The sequence below is a fragment of the Dromiciops gliroides genome, chromosome 2, assembly GCF_019393635.1.
Source record: "Dromiciops gliroides isolate mDroGli1 chromosome 2, mDroGli1.pri, whole genome shotgun sequence".
NCBI classification, from domain to species: Eukaryota; Metazoa; Chordata; class Mammalia; order Microbiotheria; family Microbiotheriidae; genus Dromiciops; species Dromiciops gliroides.
In genome coordinates this window covers 180,558,109-180,572,819 of record NC_057862.1, presented here as the reverse complement: position 1 = coordinate 180,572,819, position 14,711 = coordinate 180,558,109, and the positions used below count along the sequence as shown (strand labels likewise).

The 14,711-nt window shown below is 38.2% G+C and overlaps 1 protein-coding gene across 1 annotated transcript; it reads right to left on the bottom strand.

The window, feature by feature from the left end:
* Positions 1 to 1,008: 1,008 nt before the first annotated feature.
* On the bottom strand, positions 1,009 to 1,956 carry LOC122743462 (olfactory receptor 4Q3). Its single transcript, XM_043988418.1, has one exon. The coding sequence runs from the start codon at positions 1,954 to 1,956 to the stop codon at positions 1,009 to 1,011; it is 948 nt and encodes a 315-aa protein (XP_043844353.1).
* Between the last annotated feature and the right edge of the window lie 12,755 nt (positions 1,957 to 14,711).

Genomic DNA, 14,711 nt, shown 5'->3' with positions numbered 1-14,711 from the left:
GGGAGGCGGTAGGACAATGAGGTTTAAGTGACTTGCCCAGAGTCACACGGCTAGTAAGTGTCGTGTCTGAGGTCAGATTTGAACTCAGATCCTCTTGAATCCAGGGCCAGTGCCTTATCTACTGTACCACCTAGCTGCCCATAAGCATCATTTAAGAATATATTTGTATTCAGATGAACTCAACATACATTATTTTTTCTGAGACTTGGCACCATACAGTATAAGATTATTATATAGAATATGTTCAGTACCTCTTCATGTTCACTTGAGATAGACCAAAAAAAAGCAAATTAGCTTAAATGGCCTTAGCAGGGATCAGGTAGGCCAGATATCAAAAGAGAACTTCCATGTATGTGATATTTAACCTTGGGAAAGCCAATGAAAAGAGGCTTTTGTAGTGCTTTCCCTTTGAAAATGGGGTAGATGTGCCAAAAAAAAAAAAATGGGGTAGATGTGATGGAACAGTATCAGTGAGTTCTAGGTTGAGACAGAGGTATGAAATAGATTTCCTTTAAAGGTACTTCCAGGACATAGAACCTACCTCTCTACTTTCCCAAATGTGCTATTAAAATAGTCTCTGAGTTCCCAACCTTATTCTTAAGCACTGAGTCATACCATTCTCTGAAATCCAATCATTTCCCACAAGAGTGTATTGCTACCCAGGAAAGTTAGGACAATCTATGGTATTTTTTTTTCTCTTTTATCTCCCATGTTTTTCATATTTATCACATTTCCTTCATCTTTAGAGTTCAAGATGAGGGTTTAGAATTGTTCCAAGAAAGATATTCTCTTTCCCACACTTTTTAGTCATTGGAAAGGAATGGTTCCTGAGTCAGAAGACCTTATCAGGTTGACAACTCATACCTGAAGCCTTTTACCCATGTGCTCCAGAGCAAGCCAGTTAGTCTCCTTCAGAATCTGTTTTCTCAACTATACATTAAGGACTTTGAGTAAAATGGCCTCTGAGTTCCCTTCCAATTCTAGATCTATGATACTATGTTCCTATCATCACCCTTTAGCCAGGCAGCAGGCGACTGCATACTTTTTCCTCATCTTTTTCATAGCTGTCTTCATCTCAGCATTTCTAAGGGTGTAGATGAGAGGATTCAGCATAGGAGTGATGACTGTGTAGAAGACAGAAAACACTTTGTCCACGGGGAAAGAGCAGAAAGGCCGTAAGTAGATGAAGACACAAGGCACAAAGATCAGACTGACCACAGTCAGGTGGGAGGCACAAGTGGAGAGTGCCTTGTTCTGTCCCTGGCGAAAGCGTGTTCTCAAGGTGCTTAGGATGACAGCATAAGATAATAGTAGGACCAAGAAGCAGACAAGTGAAAGCAATCCACTGTTGGAGACCATGAGCACCTCTACTACATATGTATCGATGCAAGCAAGCTTGATCACCTGTGGGACATCACAGTAAAAATTATCCAGCTCATTTGGACCACAGAAAGGCAGCTGGACCACCAACACAACCTGTGTAATAGAGTGCAGGAAGCCACCACACCAGGAGGCAAAAACCAAGTTGAAGCATAGTTGACGGTGCATTACTGTCAAGTAATGCAAAGGATTGCATATGGCAACATACCTATCATAAGCCATGACTGTCAGCAGAAACATCTCACTGGCCCCCAAGAAGTGAAGGAAATAAATCTGGGCCAGGCATCCAGGAAAGGATATGGTCTTTCTTTGGTGCAGAAAATCTCCCAGCATTTTGGGCACTGTGACACAGCCCAAGCACATGTCAATGAAAGAGAGATGGGCCAAGAAAAAGTACATAGGAGACTGAATCAGGTGGCTATCAGCCTTCACAGTCACTATTATCAATATATTTCCCAGGACAATACCTATGTAGAACATGGAGAAAATCAAGAAGAGGAGTAACTGCAGCTCCCAGGTGGATGACAGGCCCAGAAGGACAAATTCCATTACCCTTGAATCATTCCCTATTTTCATTGAACTGAGCATCCTAAGTCCCCTGGAATGAAAATTAAATTGGAACAAGGAATATTTAAGTGAGATACATAAAGAAGAAAATTATATCTGATCAATCACACCTAAGAGGTTATGTAATTTCCAGTTGATAGAGGTTAAGTAGAAAGTCACATGCATTTACCAATAAATTAAACAAATACTGCATACTGTTGAATACCACTGGTCATTAATCAATTGATAAACATTTATGAAGTACTTACTTTGTGTTAGCCATGTGTTAGGCCCAGAGTACCCTAGAAGTTCTCTGGGGCACATCAAAGAATCTTCTCCTTGAGAAACTAAACCAGAGGACAGACACGTCTAGAAAGATAAGTGGAACCAGATAGGACTGAGCTAGCTCCTGGACCCCCACCCTTCATTCTAGTCTCCCTCAACCCTGGGGCAATAATATTAGGTGTGGCTGCTTCCTTTGTGTCCTGAAGAGATGGCCTGGGAGATCTGCAGCCACCCCTCACCCAATTCCTCCAGCCACCACCAGTGGGGGATGTTCCTCCACCCCTCACCCAATTCCTCCAGCCACCACCAGTGGAGGATGGTACTCCCTCACTAAAGGAACTTTCCACAGTCAGATGATCACCCCCATCAGTCCTCTATAAAAGTACCTGCCAGTCTCCTGCTCGAGGAGATTGGTATCTCAGAGCCATGTGCTTTGTGCCATGCCTCTCTCCCCATGAGAAGTCCAAGGATTTCTCTTGGTTTCCCTTCCCTTCCCTTTCCTTCCTCAGCCCCGAAATAAACTACTATCTTATTCTAACTGCTTTTGTGTGCAAGAGGGTGTAATTCTTTAAAGAGGAATTCCTAAGGACCCCAAACCCCGTACCCCTACCCCAAACCCCATACCCCATTCTCCCCATGACAGGCACTAGGAACATAAAGACAAAAGGGAGACATTCTGTGCTCTGAAACAATTTGTAATCTACAGGTCATTAAATATTTCCACCATAAAAAGATATTTTGTTTAACAAACAGTTCACTACACACACAAAGAAATAAGTTCTTAGATAAAATATCCCTCTATCTGATCTAGATAAGAAACAATGCTGTTTAGAAGTAGAAAAACAAGTGTCTTCTGGATAACTCTCAGTCCTTAGTCTCTATGATGCTTCATACATCTGAAGGTAGCAGTCAGCATATAGTCAGACTATAAAATCATACATATGGAGCTGGAAGAGATCTTAGATGTTATTTAATCTAAAAGTCTTATTTTGGTTATGAAGGAACTGAAACCCATAGGGTTGACATGGCTTATCCAAGATCCCACAAGTAGCAAATAGCAGCATTGGGATATTAATCTTTTTTTTCTTTTTTCTGATGAATCATGAGCCAACTTATGCTGAGAATCTGAACTACTTTGGAAAGATGCTGAGCCAGGGCAGGCTTCTGAATCCCTTCATTAAAGGAACACTATTTCAATGTGTACATATGCCGCAATAATTGGAAAAGAAGATACACACTGTTCATGACATAGTTTAGGGAGGTAAGAGACTAGACTTTAGGGAGGTAAAACAACTGTCAGCAACACTAAATCATTAGCAAGGTCCTTTCTTTCACATAATTTTAATGGTTACTTTCATATATGACCAACATTGATATACCAAACACTGATATACTCCCTCCTTGGAATAAGGATGCTAGTAGTCATGAGGATATGTTGTTCATAGACATTTCATCAATAACAAGGACCCAGTTAAGAAACATAAATGACTTATCAAGAAATTGTTTCAATAGCTAGCCTATCTTCCATGTGCATGTATATTTCTAACATTAATTGTGATTCTCAATATGACTTAAACTGTTAAAATATATAAAACAGATATAATGACATTCAAAATGGTGACGTTGGTGGATATAATTAGATTGAAGTCTTTAAGAAAAAATTAAATCTCCAAATCTTCTGGGTTAATGGATATCAAGTGCAAAATTTTCTTCCTAGATAAAATTATGAGTTTGGTTGTCTCAGTTTTACTTTTCCATACCTCTTGCACTTTATACCATACTCTTCTCCTTTTAGCATTCTTCTCGTTGCTTTGGGAAAGTGATCAAATTATCACATAAACTCACCAATAATAAGATATTAGAGACTTAAGATATCACCTTTTACATGTATTCTTTAAAGTGACTGGTGTATCTCTAATGATGCAATTTAAGGCATTGTTGCAAGGGAGGCAGGGGAAATATTTTGTAGTGATATTCTGGAAGTCTTCCAATCACCACAGGTGTAATCACCTATTCCATCTTTGTGCAAGGCTATAGTTCTTCTTAGAAACAAGATAATGCACTCAAGATGTCAAGATTAATTTGAACATTTAAAATTCTAAAATGGTAGAAGGAAACATCTCTTTTCCTAGAGTCAGTGTCTTGGTCAGGGAAGCAAATGAACTCTTGGTCAGAGTAAAAAGGCTATGTACAACATCTATTTAATTCTGTTACTTAGAATGGCTCCTTGTTTGTTCCTGAAACACTTAGAATTGGACAACTGTAACTTGAAATGGCAATTTAGTGTTCCTCATCATCCTGGACAGAGTGCTTTGGTGCCAGTTCTTATCACTAGAAGAGCTGGTTGTTAAATTTTCAGTGTGTACACATGTACCTTGGAAATTGGCAAATACAATAAATCTGGGCTTGATTTATTGTTTTGTTGATTGTCCAGACAAAATAATGGAGAAAACGTTAATAACAAAGATCAAACCTAAAAGTATGTTCAGTATACATTTTCCCCCTAGAGATAGTTTTTAAACACTTATCAGCCCACCCCTGCTTGTGGGTGTCATTTCTTTGTTCTTTCTTCAAAAGTCAAACCTTTTTACCTTTAATTAAAATACTGGACCCAGATATGTTTGGGAGAAACTAGAAAGAGTCTAGAGAAGATAAACCAAAATGAAATAGGTATAAAAAATAGATCCCATGTAGCAAGCCTAAAATAAAGAGAATCATTTAGTCTTTAAAGAACATGGCTGAAGAGAGTAACTAAGCCAGCTGTTTTCAGTTATGTGAAGCCTTATTGTGAGAATGCTAACGATTAGCTGTTGTAAAATAGAGAAAGCTGGAAAAACTTGCCTTACTTGGCAGTGACCAAAAGGTTCCTGACTACAAAGTTGATTTAAAAAAAGGTGATAAGCAAAATACACTCCTATTATCACTGAAGTAAACGATTACCTTTTTTTAGGCAATGTGTGATACAATGAAATTCAGCAATTTGAAAACTCCCAGGTATTTATCATATCTCTCTTCATAAAAACCCTAAGATGAGGCTAGATCTTTGTATGTTTTAGCTATCTGAACAAGAGTTCTGGTTGGATATAGGTGACTAGTCTATTGTGCTCAGATTCTATCATGCCAGAAATTTTCCCCTTTTTTAAAAATTTGAGAATACAATGCCAACCAAGACAGGGCTTTCAAATCAGATGTTAGTGTGTGTGTGTGTGTGTGTATACACACACACACATGAAATGTAATAAATAAGGATTTCCTTGTTCCCATTTATCTGATAAACTAATTCAGAATAAAGTGTTAAGGAATTAATGAATTACCCTTCCCAAGTGATAATGCTATTGTCTTTTTGTTGTTGTTTGGTTTCATCCAACTCTTCCTTACCCCATTTGGTGTTTTCTTGGCAAAGATACTGGAGTGGTTTTCCATTTTCTTTCTCAGCTCATTTTTCAGATGTGGAACTAAGGCAAACAGGGTTAAGAGACTTGTCTATGGTCACATAGCCAGTAAGTAAGGCCAGGTTTGAACTCAGAAAGATGAGTGTTCCTGACTTGTAAGTCAGGCACTCTATCCACTGTGCCAAGGTGTTAAGGAATTAATGCATTACCCTTCTTATTGTCCAGAAAAAAGGGTAATGCTTAAACAGAACATAACCATTAACAACATAGAAATAATCAACATCTTATTCAAATTAAACCCATATTGACCAAGGATGACTCTGAACTCGGGAATAGGCACAACATCATATCCCAGACAGAGGTGGTCAGAACCCCAGGAGAGTTCCAGGCTTCATAACTTTAGGCAAAATCAGGGAAAGAGAATGTTGAGACGAGCAACCTGCTGTTGTTCTTTATAATATAGATTGGGATCTCCTTCCCACTCTAAAACTACTTAGCATTTAAAAAATATATATGTGGAGGAAATGAAGAGGGGTCTGAGAAGAATAATAATCAATGAAAAAATAGAAAATAGAACATATATAGCAAGGATCAAAGGATCAGAATAATTAATAGTAAGATACATGGTTGAGGAACACAAACTATACCTGGAAAGTCCCCTGAACACAATAATTACTTAATAAATATTTGTTGAATTAAATTGGCAAACTGCCTTGAGCTTTGTGAGGGGTTATTATAAGTGTGATTCTAATAATTGGCTGTCAGAGATGTGCTGGTGAAGGTTTAACAACCCTGTCTCCACTAGATAGATAGATAAATAGATAGATACATAGATAGATACATAGATACATAGATAGATGGATACATACATATATGTACACATGCATATAGTCCTCTCAAGACACTTTTATGCTTAATTTGCATTATTAACTTTTTCCTCTATCACTTTCTTAAGTCTAGAGAATAAAAATAAATTACACACTGATGTGTAGTGTTTGCCAATATCTGAGAAGTAAATACTCATACTGAAAACTTTATAATCAACTCTTAATAGTTGGTTCGAGGTGATGCCAGAGCACCCCTATTTCTAGGTATTTCTAACTTCATCTAACTAATGAATTATTCTTCTAATCATCCTAAAGCAGCAATATTCAAATAATATCATTAGGAATCAGGCCCCTCGGAGCTGGCAGCTGGACTTCAGTGAATGACACGTTAAAGGAAGGAGAGAAAAAGAGATAGAGAGATACAGAGGTAGAGAAGAGAAGAGAAGAGAAGAGAAGAGAAGAGAAGAGAAGAGAAGAGGAGAGGAGAGGAGAGGAGAGGAGAGGAGAGGAGAGGAGAGGAGAGGAGAGGAGAGGAGAGGAGAGGAGAGGAGAGGAGAGGAGAGGAGAGGAGAGGAGAGGAGAGGAGAGGAGAGGAGAGGAGAGGAGAGGAGAGGAGAGGAGAGGAGAGGAGAGGAGAGGAGAGGAGAGGAGAGGAGAAGAGAAGAGAAGAGAAGAGAAGAGAAGAGAAGAGAAGAGAAGAGAAGAGAAGAGAAGAGAAGAGAAGAGAAGAGAAGAGAAGAGAAGAGAAGAGAAGAGAGAACTGAGGAGGAAAGGGAAGAGGAGAATAAAGAAAGGAAGGTCAGCAGTGCTTACCTACTGCAAAGTTGGAGCTGCTTGGGGTAAGCTGGACTGAGCTAGGTTGGGTGATTTACCTTTCCACCTGACCCCCTTCTCTTTACAAGATCAGATCAACTTAAGTTTGTATTGCATCTAACCTTTTTAGTGCCTCTTAGATTTTCTTATAGCTTCCATCCTATTTGGAGCTAAGTGAGAGCTGGCCTTCTGAATTAGAGACCTACTGCCCCCAGGGCTTTGTCTGTATCCAGAGCTCTTATGGTTCTGACATTAGTAGTCTGCTTAATGAGCCCAGGGATTTCCTACCCTGCTAGTGAGGTGGCAACTGCCTGGGTCTAAGCACTTACCTTTGGTTCCTTATTGTCTAGGTTTAGGAAACTGGTAGTTCAATAGCAGAATATGTAATTTAGTTTTGCTCTCATTTGATTGATTGGTTCATAACTTTAAATGTGTCTGGATAGCCTAACTCCCTCTCCCTATTCCCACCACCCTCTAGAGCATAGTCAAGCAGACCCTTGCCAGTTCTTATTTCAGAGGAAGAACAGTAGATTTATGTTAATTCAACTGGTTGGCTACAGTCATTAGCCAATAGATGGTCAAAGATTACAAACAAACAGTTCTCAAAAGAAGAACTACACATTGATGACAATTAAATAAAAGAATGTGAATTAAAAAACCAAAACCTGTCAGTAGGATAGAGGAGGTACAAATTACACTGTAGTAAATGACTATAGTAACCTAGTATCTAAACTCAAAGATCCAAGTTTTTGGAACAAAAACTGCTGGGAAAACTGGAAAACAGTATGACAGAAACTAAGTATAGATCAACATCTCACACTATATAGTAAAATAAGATCAAAACCGGTACATGATTTACACATAAAGGGTCATACCATAAGCAAATTAAGAGAGCATAGAATAGTTTGTCAGACATAAACAGGGGAAGAATCTAGGATGAAAGAAGATAAAGAACAAAACATAAAATAGATAATTTTGATCATGTAAAATTAAAAAGCTTTTACACACAAAAAACCCCACCAATGTGGCCAAAATTATAAGGAAAGCAGAAAATGGAGATTTTAGCAACAAGTATCTCTGATAAAGGTCTCATTTCTCAAATATATAGAGAACTGAGTCAAGTTTATAAAAATCCAAGTCATTCCCTTTGAGATGGGACCTATCAGGATTGTCTTGCTCTTATTATGAAAAGCTGTCTTTAAAAACAGGCCCAGTTTGAATCCTACTGATGGTCCCAAATTGTTTCAGCCCAAACACCCAGTGCTTATTTTGGGTCCCCTTGAGTATTTATTTTGGGACCACCCAAAGCTTATGTTTTGGGTTCCCTAAAATAGATTGACTTACCTACTGATAAATATCTCAAACTGCCCTTCTCTTGGAGACAACCTACTGTCAATTGAAGCCAATCAGGCAAATATTCTTATATCCTTCCTTGTTTGAACTTTATACAACTTCATAAAGACTTGGGGAAGGAGCCACCCCTTCTTTCCAACTCTCCCTCTCTATGAAATCATCTAATACATTCCTTTCTAAAACTTTTCAGATTTGGGGGTTTGTTGTAATGAATAACATAACTTTATATAAAGTAAAATAAAGGTAATAGAAAAGCAATATACATAATTACTCCAATAATGTATTTATCTTATGTATGTATGTATATATGTATGTATATATATATGTGTGTGTTGTTTTGTGTATATATGTTTGCATGTTGTCTCCCCCATTTGATTGTGAAATTCTTGAGGGCAGAAATGAGCTTTTGACACTTTTGGTTTCCCTATATCTTAGCACAGTGGATAAGGCACCAACCCTGTAGTCAGAGGAAACTGAGTTCAAATCCATCTTCAGACACTTGATACTTATTAGCTGTGTGATGCTCAACAAATCACTTAACACAGATTGCCTCATTCCCAACCCCCAACCCCTACCCCGCCAAAAACCCCTAGTTATCATATTCCAAGAAACCACAAAAGAAAGCTGTCGAGATCTCTTTAAAATAGATGAAAATAGAAAAAATTCACTAATGGCTCCATATAATAAAAATTCCTAGGCACATTAGAGCCAAAATCTGGAACTTCCAGGTCAAATAAAAAATACTTCAAGCAACCAAAAAGAAAGAATTAAAGTACTGAAAATACATATTCAGAAGCTCACAAGATTTAGCAGCCACTTCCATAAATAAGCAGAAAGCATATTTCAGGAGACAAATTACATTCACTTAAAACTAAGCAAAATTTGGGGGCAGCTAGGTGGCACAGTGGATAAAGCACCAGCCCTGGATTCAGAAGGACCTGAGTTCAAATCTGACCTCAGACACTTGACACTTAACCCTCATTGCCCCACACAAAAAAATAATAATAACAAAAACAAACAAACAAATAAGAAAAACTAAGAAAAATCCTCTGACGGCAGGGTACAGGGGGAATCGATCTTGAATGAAATAGGTGTGAAACTCACCTCCTGAAAGTTACCCCCAAAACTCCTAAGGATGACCCAAACCAGATTAAAATATAATTAGGAAATATTTAACAAAAGAAATTACAGAGGCAGCTAGGTGGCACAGTGGATGAAGCACTGGCCCTGGATTCAGGGGGACCTGAGTTCAAATCTGGCCTCAGACACTTGACACTTACTATCTGTGTGATCCTGGGCAAGTCACTTAACCTTCATTGCCCTGCAAAAAAAAAATTACAACATGAATAAATGTTAACTCATGGTATTCTAAGTCAATATTCATCCAGCAGGGAGCTGTTTTTACTTAAATTTGATACCACTGAAATAGAGAACACCCAAGCATTCCTAATGAAAAGAATAGGACTGAGCTAAAACTTTGAAACATAAACACAAGGGTCAAGAGAAATATAAAAGGGTAAATATGAATGATCAACCGTAAGTGACTAAACAAAGTTTGGAGTCATTCTGGGTGGTGAATTCTGAATTTCATTCATTCTGAATTTGCATCTTAAATGTACCTATAACCATAACAACATTTTTATGGTGGGATACTTTTTTGTTATTTGCTCATTCTTTCAGCCTACTTTCTTTCTTTCTTTTTTTGAGGAGCAAGAAGGGTTATATGACTTGCTCAAGGTCACACAGCTACTAAGTGTCAAATGTCTGAGGCCAGATTTGAACTCAGATCCTCCTGAATCAGGGCTGGTGTTTTATCCACTGTACCACCTAGCTGCCCTCAGCCTACTTTCTGACTTTGGACTTTGTTAAAGCAAGGATCTTCACACTTATGGAGGGAAAGTCTGAGATAGTCATGTTGCTGCTTTCTCTGGGTATTAAGGGTTATGTTATTCTAGACTCTCAGGTGCAGCCTAATCTGGGGTTCTGTAAACTTTTAGTGCACCAGAAGTGGTCTAATTCAGTATAAAGTCTAATAACTGACCTCCTTTTCTGAATCCTTCAAGTTCCTGAACTAGTTTTGGATCCTAGCAATAGTAGACTGCAGATGGATTCAGCCACTATCAGTCAGCTGGAAAGCTCTGCTGCTTTGAAAGAACATTAAGAATCCCCTCGTTCTGAGATTCCTGCCCTAGTTATTTCTCTTCAGGCTTCACACTTGGCTGTAAATCGGACCAGAATCCCACTCTGCTGGTTGGGTCTGAGCCACAACTCTGCTGCTGGCTTTTGAATTTCCTTCTTGCTTGATGCTTAGGCTAGAGCATAGGATACTTCTTACCCCAGAATGCTACCTCTAGGTTCAGATCCCTTCCTCAATCCACCTGGATCGCTGACCTAGGAATGGGTAGTGAGCAACAAAGCTGCCAAATGGCATCTGTTCCCACACCCTGCACATATGAGGAGTTGATGACCTAATATCAGTCTAGGACCTCATCTTACACTGGTGGAAAGCCTCTACCTACACTGGAGTATTCCACATCGTGTTCTCCTAGCCAGACTCTTTCACCTGAGACTACATACATCTCTGTCTCTCTATGCCGATCTGAGCTAGAAAAATGAGACACTGTGGTATTAATTGTCTTGGATTTTCCATCAGGATTCATATTGGTGTATTTTCCAAGTCTATTTAGAGTTTTGAGGGGAGCCTCATTATACTGCTTTCTACTCCACCATCTTGGCTCTACCTCCCCGTCAATGTCCTTGTATACATGTCGTTGCTTTATAATTGTTGACCCCTTCTGTCTAGCTCTTTACTTTCCCCATTTTTATTCTCTTCAATGCCATTTCTACATCTTCTATAAGCATATATGGAACTGTGTTATTAGAGTCCAAATGTTATGGCTCCAACAACCTTGATGGTAAAATATTCTGCTGCAAAAATTTTTACAAATCTTTTCCACCTGTCTGTTTCTTGTCTATTTCTAGTTTTCTCTTTAAAAATACAGAGAATGATTTTATCTGTATCTTTTGCCAAAATTCCTTTAAAGAAATGTTTTCCTCTATTTCTTCCCACTGTCTTATGAGCTGATACTGGTCACAATCTACCATCATTATCCATAAGAGTTTAAAAAATGATTTGTACTGTAAATTGATTTTACCCTAGATGGACACATATCAACTGGCAAATAAGTCAAGTGTTTTCTGACTGAAAACCTTTTTATATTCTTTTGGTAGCCACGTTAAGATATTCTTCCAGGAGATATAGAAAACTTTGTGGAATCTGAAAACAGATGTCTCACATTAACCTCAAATTTGTAATGCCTAAGAAATATATAAGGATTCAATCTTTGGACCAGCCAGAAGTGGTCCTTCTCTCCCCTTTTTGATGCTGTCAGGGGTCATCTTGTCCTGTAGGAAGTGGCATAATAGCAAGAAATATCTCTTGCTAGGCAGCTGCCACCAACACAGGAGCCCAAGAATTCTCAAATTCATGAGATAGCTTCCAAAGCTAGAAGTATCTCTCTCAGATCACTGATCACTGGTTGCAAATCTACACTCAGGGAACAAATGGGAAGAAGAGGCATGTATTCTGTGATCAAGTGACACTGGCTTCCTTGATGTTCCTTTCTTATTATACTCCACCTCATTTTTACTCCCATGCCTGGAATGCTCTTTCTCCTCCCCTAGCTTCTCTGACTTCCTTGGAGTCTCAGCCTAAGTCCCACTTTCTGCAAGAAGCCTTTCCCAGACTTCAATCTTAGTACCTTCCCTCTGACACAACCCCCAATTTATTCTGTTTATATCTTGATTGTACAGAGTTCTTTGCATGTTATCTCCTCCATTAGACTATGAATTGCTTGTAAGAAGAGACTATGTTGTTTTTTTCTTCCTTTTCTTTGAATCCATAGCATTTATCACAGTGTCTAGCACAGAGCAGGGGCTTAAAAGCTGTTTGACTAACTTACTAACTAGGTACTTTAGGTCTAATGTCAGCTTCACTTCAACAAACACATGTTTGGTTCTATATAGAAATGTAACTTACCCAATAGGGAAACAGAAAGGAAAGAGGATAAGAGAAAGGAGGGATGATTAAAAAAGGGGGGAGGACTGATTAAGGGAGACAGTGATTAGAAGCAAAATATACTCTTAAGGAGGAACAGGATGAAGGGAGAAAAACAGAGACAGAGAGGAATAAACAGAAGAAAGTGGGATGGAGTGAAATAAACAGTTAGTAATCATAACTGTGAATATGAATGACATAAATTCACCCATTAAATGGATAGCAGAATGGATTAGAAGCCACAATCCAATGATATATCGTTAACAAGAGACACACTTGAAACAGAAAGACACATACAATATTAAAATAAAGGGCTACAGTGGAATCTAATATGCTTCAGCTAAATTTAAAAAGGCAAGGGAAAAGCAAAAATAGACTCAATTAAAAGAGATAATCAGGGAAATTACATTCAGTTAAAGAGAACCATAGAAATGAAGTAATATAAAAAATGTTTACAGCAAGTTTTTCTGACAAGGCTTCATTTCTCAAATATATACTGGTATAGAACTTAGTAAAATTTATAAAAATAAAAGCCATTCCCTAATTGATAAATGGTCAAAGGAAATTGACTGACAGTTTTCAGAAGAAATCAAAGTCATCAGTAATCGTGAGTATATGAGCAACAGAATACTTGCTTGTGGTAAAGTACACTGTTGGATTGGATGAGATCCCTTATTTATAGCTAACATTTCTATAACATGTTAAGATTGCAAAGTATTTTCACATCTGATTTCATTTGATATTCATAATAACGCTTTGGTGTAGATGGTATTTCTCCATTTTTTAGGTTAAGTTGAAACAGTGGTTAAATGACTTACCCCAAAATCACACAGCTAGTGTCTAAGGCAAGATTGGAATTCAGGTCTTTCTGACTCCAAGTTCAATACTCTGTCCACTGTACCATGTAGTTTCCCCTTCCAATTCCAAGGTTCTGTGATTCTGATTTTATAGATGAGGAAAATTATCAATCCTCACATGGCATCTGAATCCCATCTTGATAATTCTTTTTTTGTATATGCTCCATCTTACCAATGACCCTCCTTAAACTGATGTCCAAAAACAAACAAAATATAGATGTTGTATGAATGGACCAAAGGACATCCTTATTCTGGACATAATTCCTCTCAATGTTTTTAGCAGCTGTATCACACTGTTGACTCATACAGTACATAATCATTGTCCAGTGAACTAAATGTATGTGTGTATGCATATACATGTACGTACGTATGTATGTGTGCATATACACATGTGTATATGTAAACACATATGTGCAGGCATGAATACCTTTAACCAATCAAAAATGTTTATTAAGTGTATACAAAAATAAAAAACAAGAGATGATTGATAGAGTATAAATGTGGCCAACTCAGAAGAGAAAAAGAAAGTGGAACCTTTCTACTGCTCCTATAGTCTACTGAGAGAACAGGTTCCAAGTTCAGTTGCCAGTGGTCCATGATGTTGCCTCCATCATGGGGACCAAGGGACACATAAGGAGTTTCTGGATCATGCATGTCCTTTAGCAAAGATCTAGAATACAAGGTCCTTGGAGAGGGCCCAAAATGAATTCTCAGCTCCATGGGAAGTGTCCCAATCCAACAGATCACAGGAGTGCCCTTGATTCCCTTCATTAAATGACTTCTTATTGTTTTTATTATGTATATATATATATATATATATATATATATATATATATATATCTTCCCCCACCTCTACTCAGAAAATAAGCATGTTCCTTATAACAATTTCGATGAGGAAACAAGGTTCAACAAAATGAAACCAATTCTAACAGTATATAAAATTTTCCATATCATAATCCCTCACTTCTGAAAAGGGAGAGAAATGCATTTTCTGAATTCTCATGCCTACCCAGTGAAGTGAGACTGAGAGAGAACTGCAGCACCAAACAAAAGCCCAGAGCACTGTTCTTGAGGCCGCTACTTCAGAGATGGATGTGGGTATGGGAGAAGGGAGACTAGGGGAGTCCTCATCCCTGGAGGATTCTTAGATGTCAAGTTTGAGACATCAGCATGGGAGAATGGTGGCAGAGTACTGCAGGAG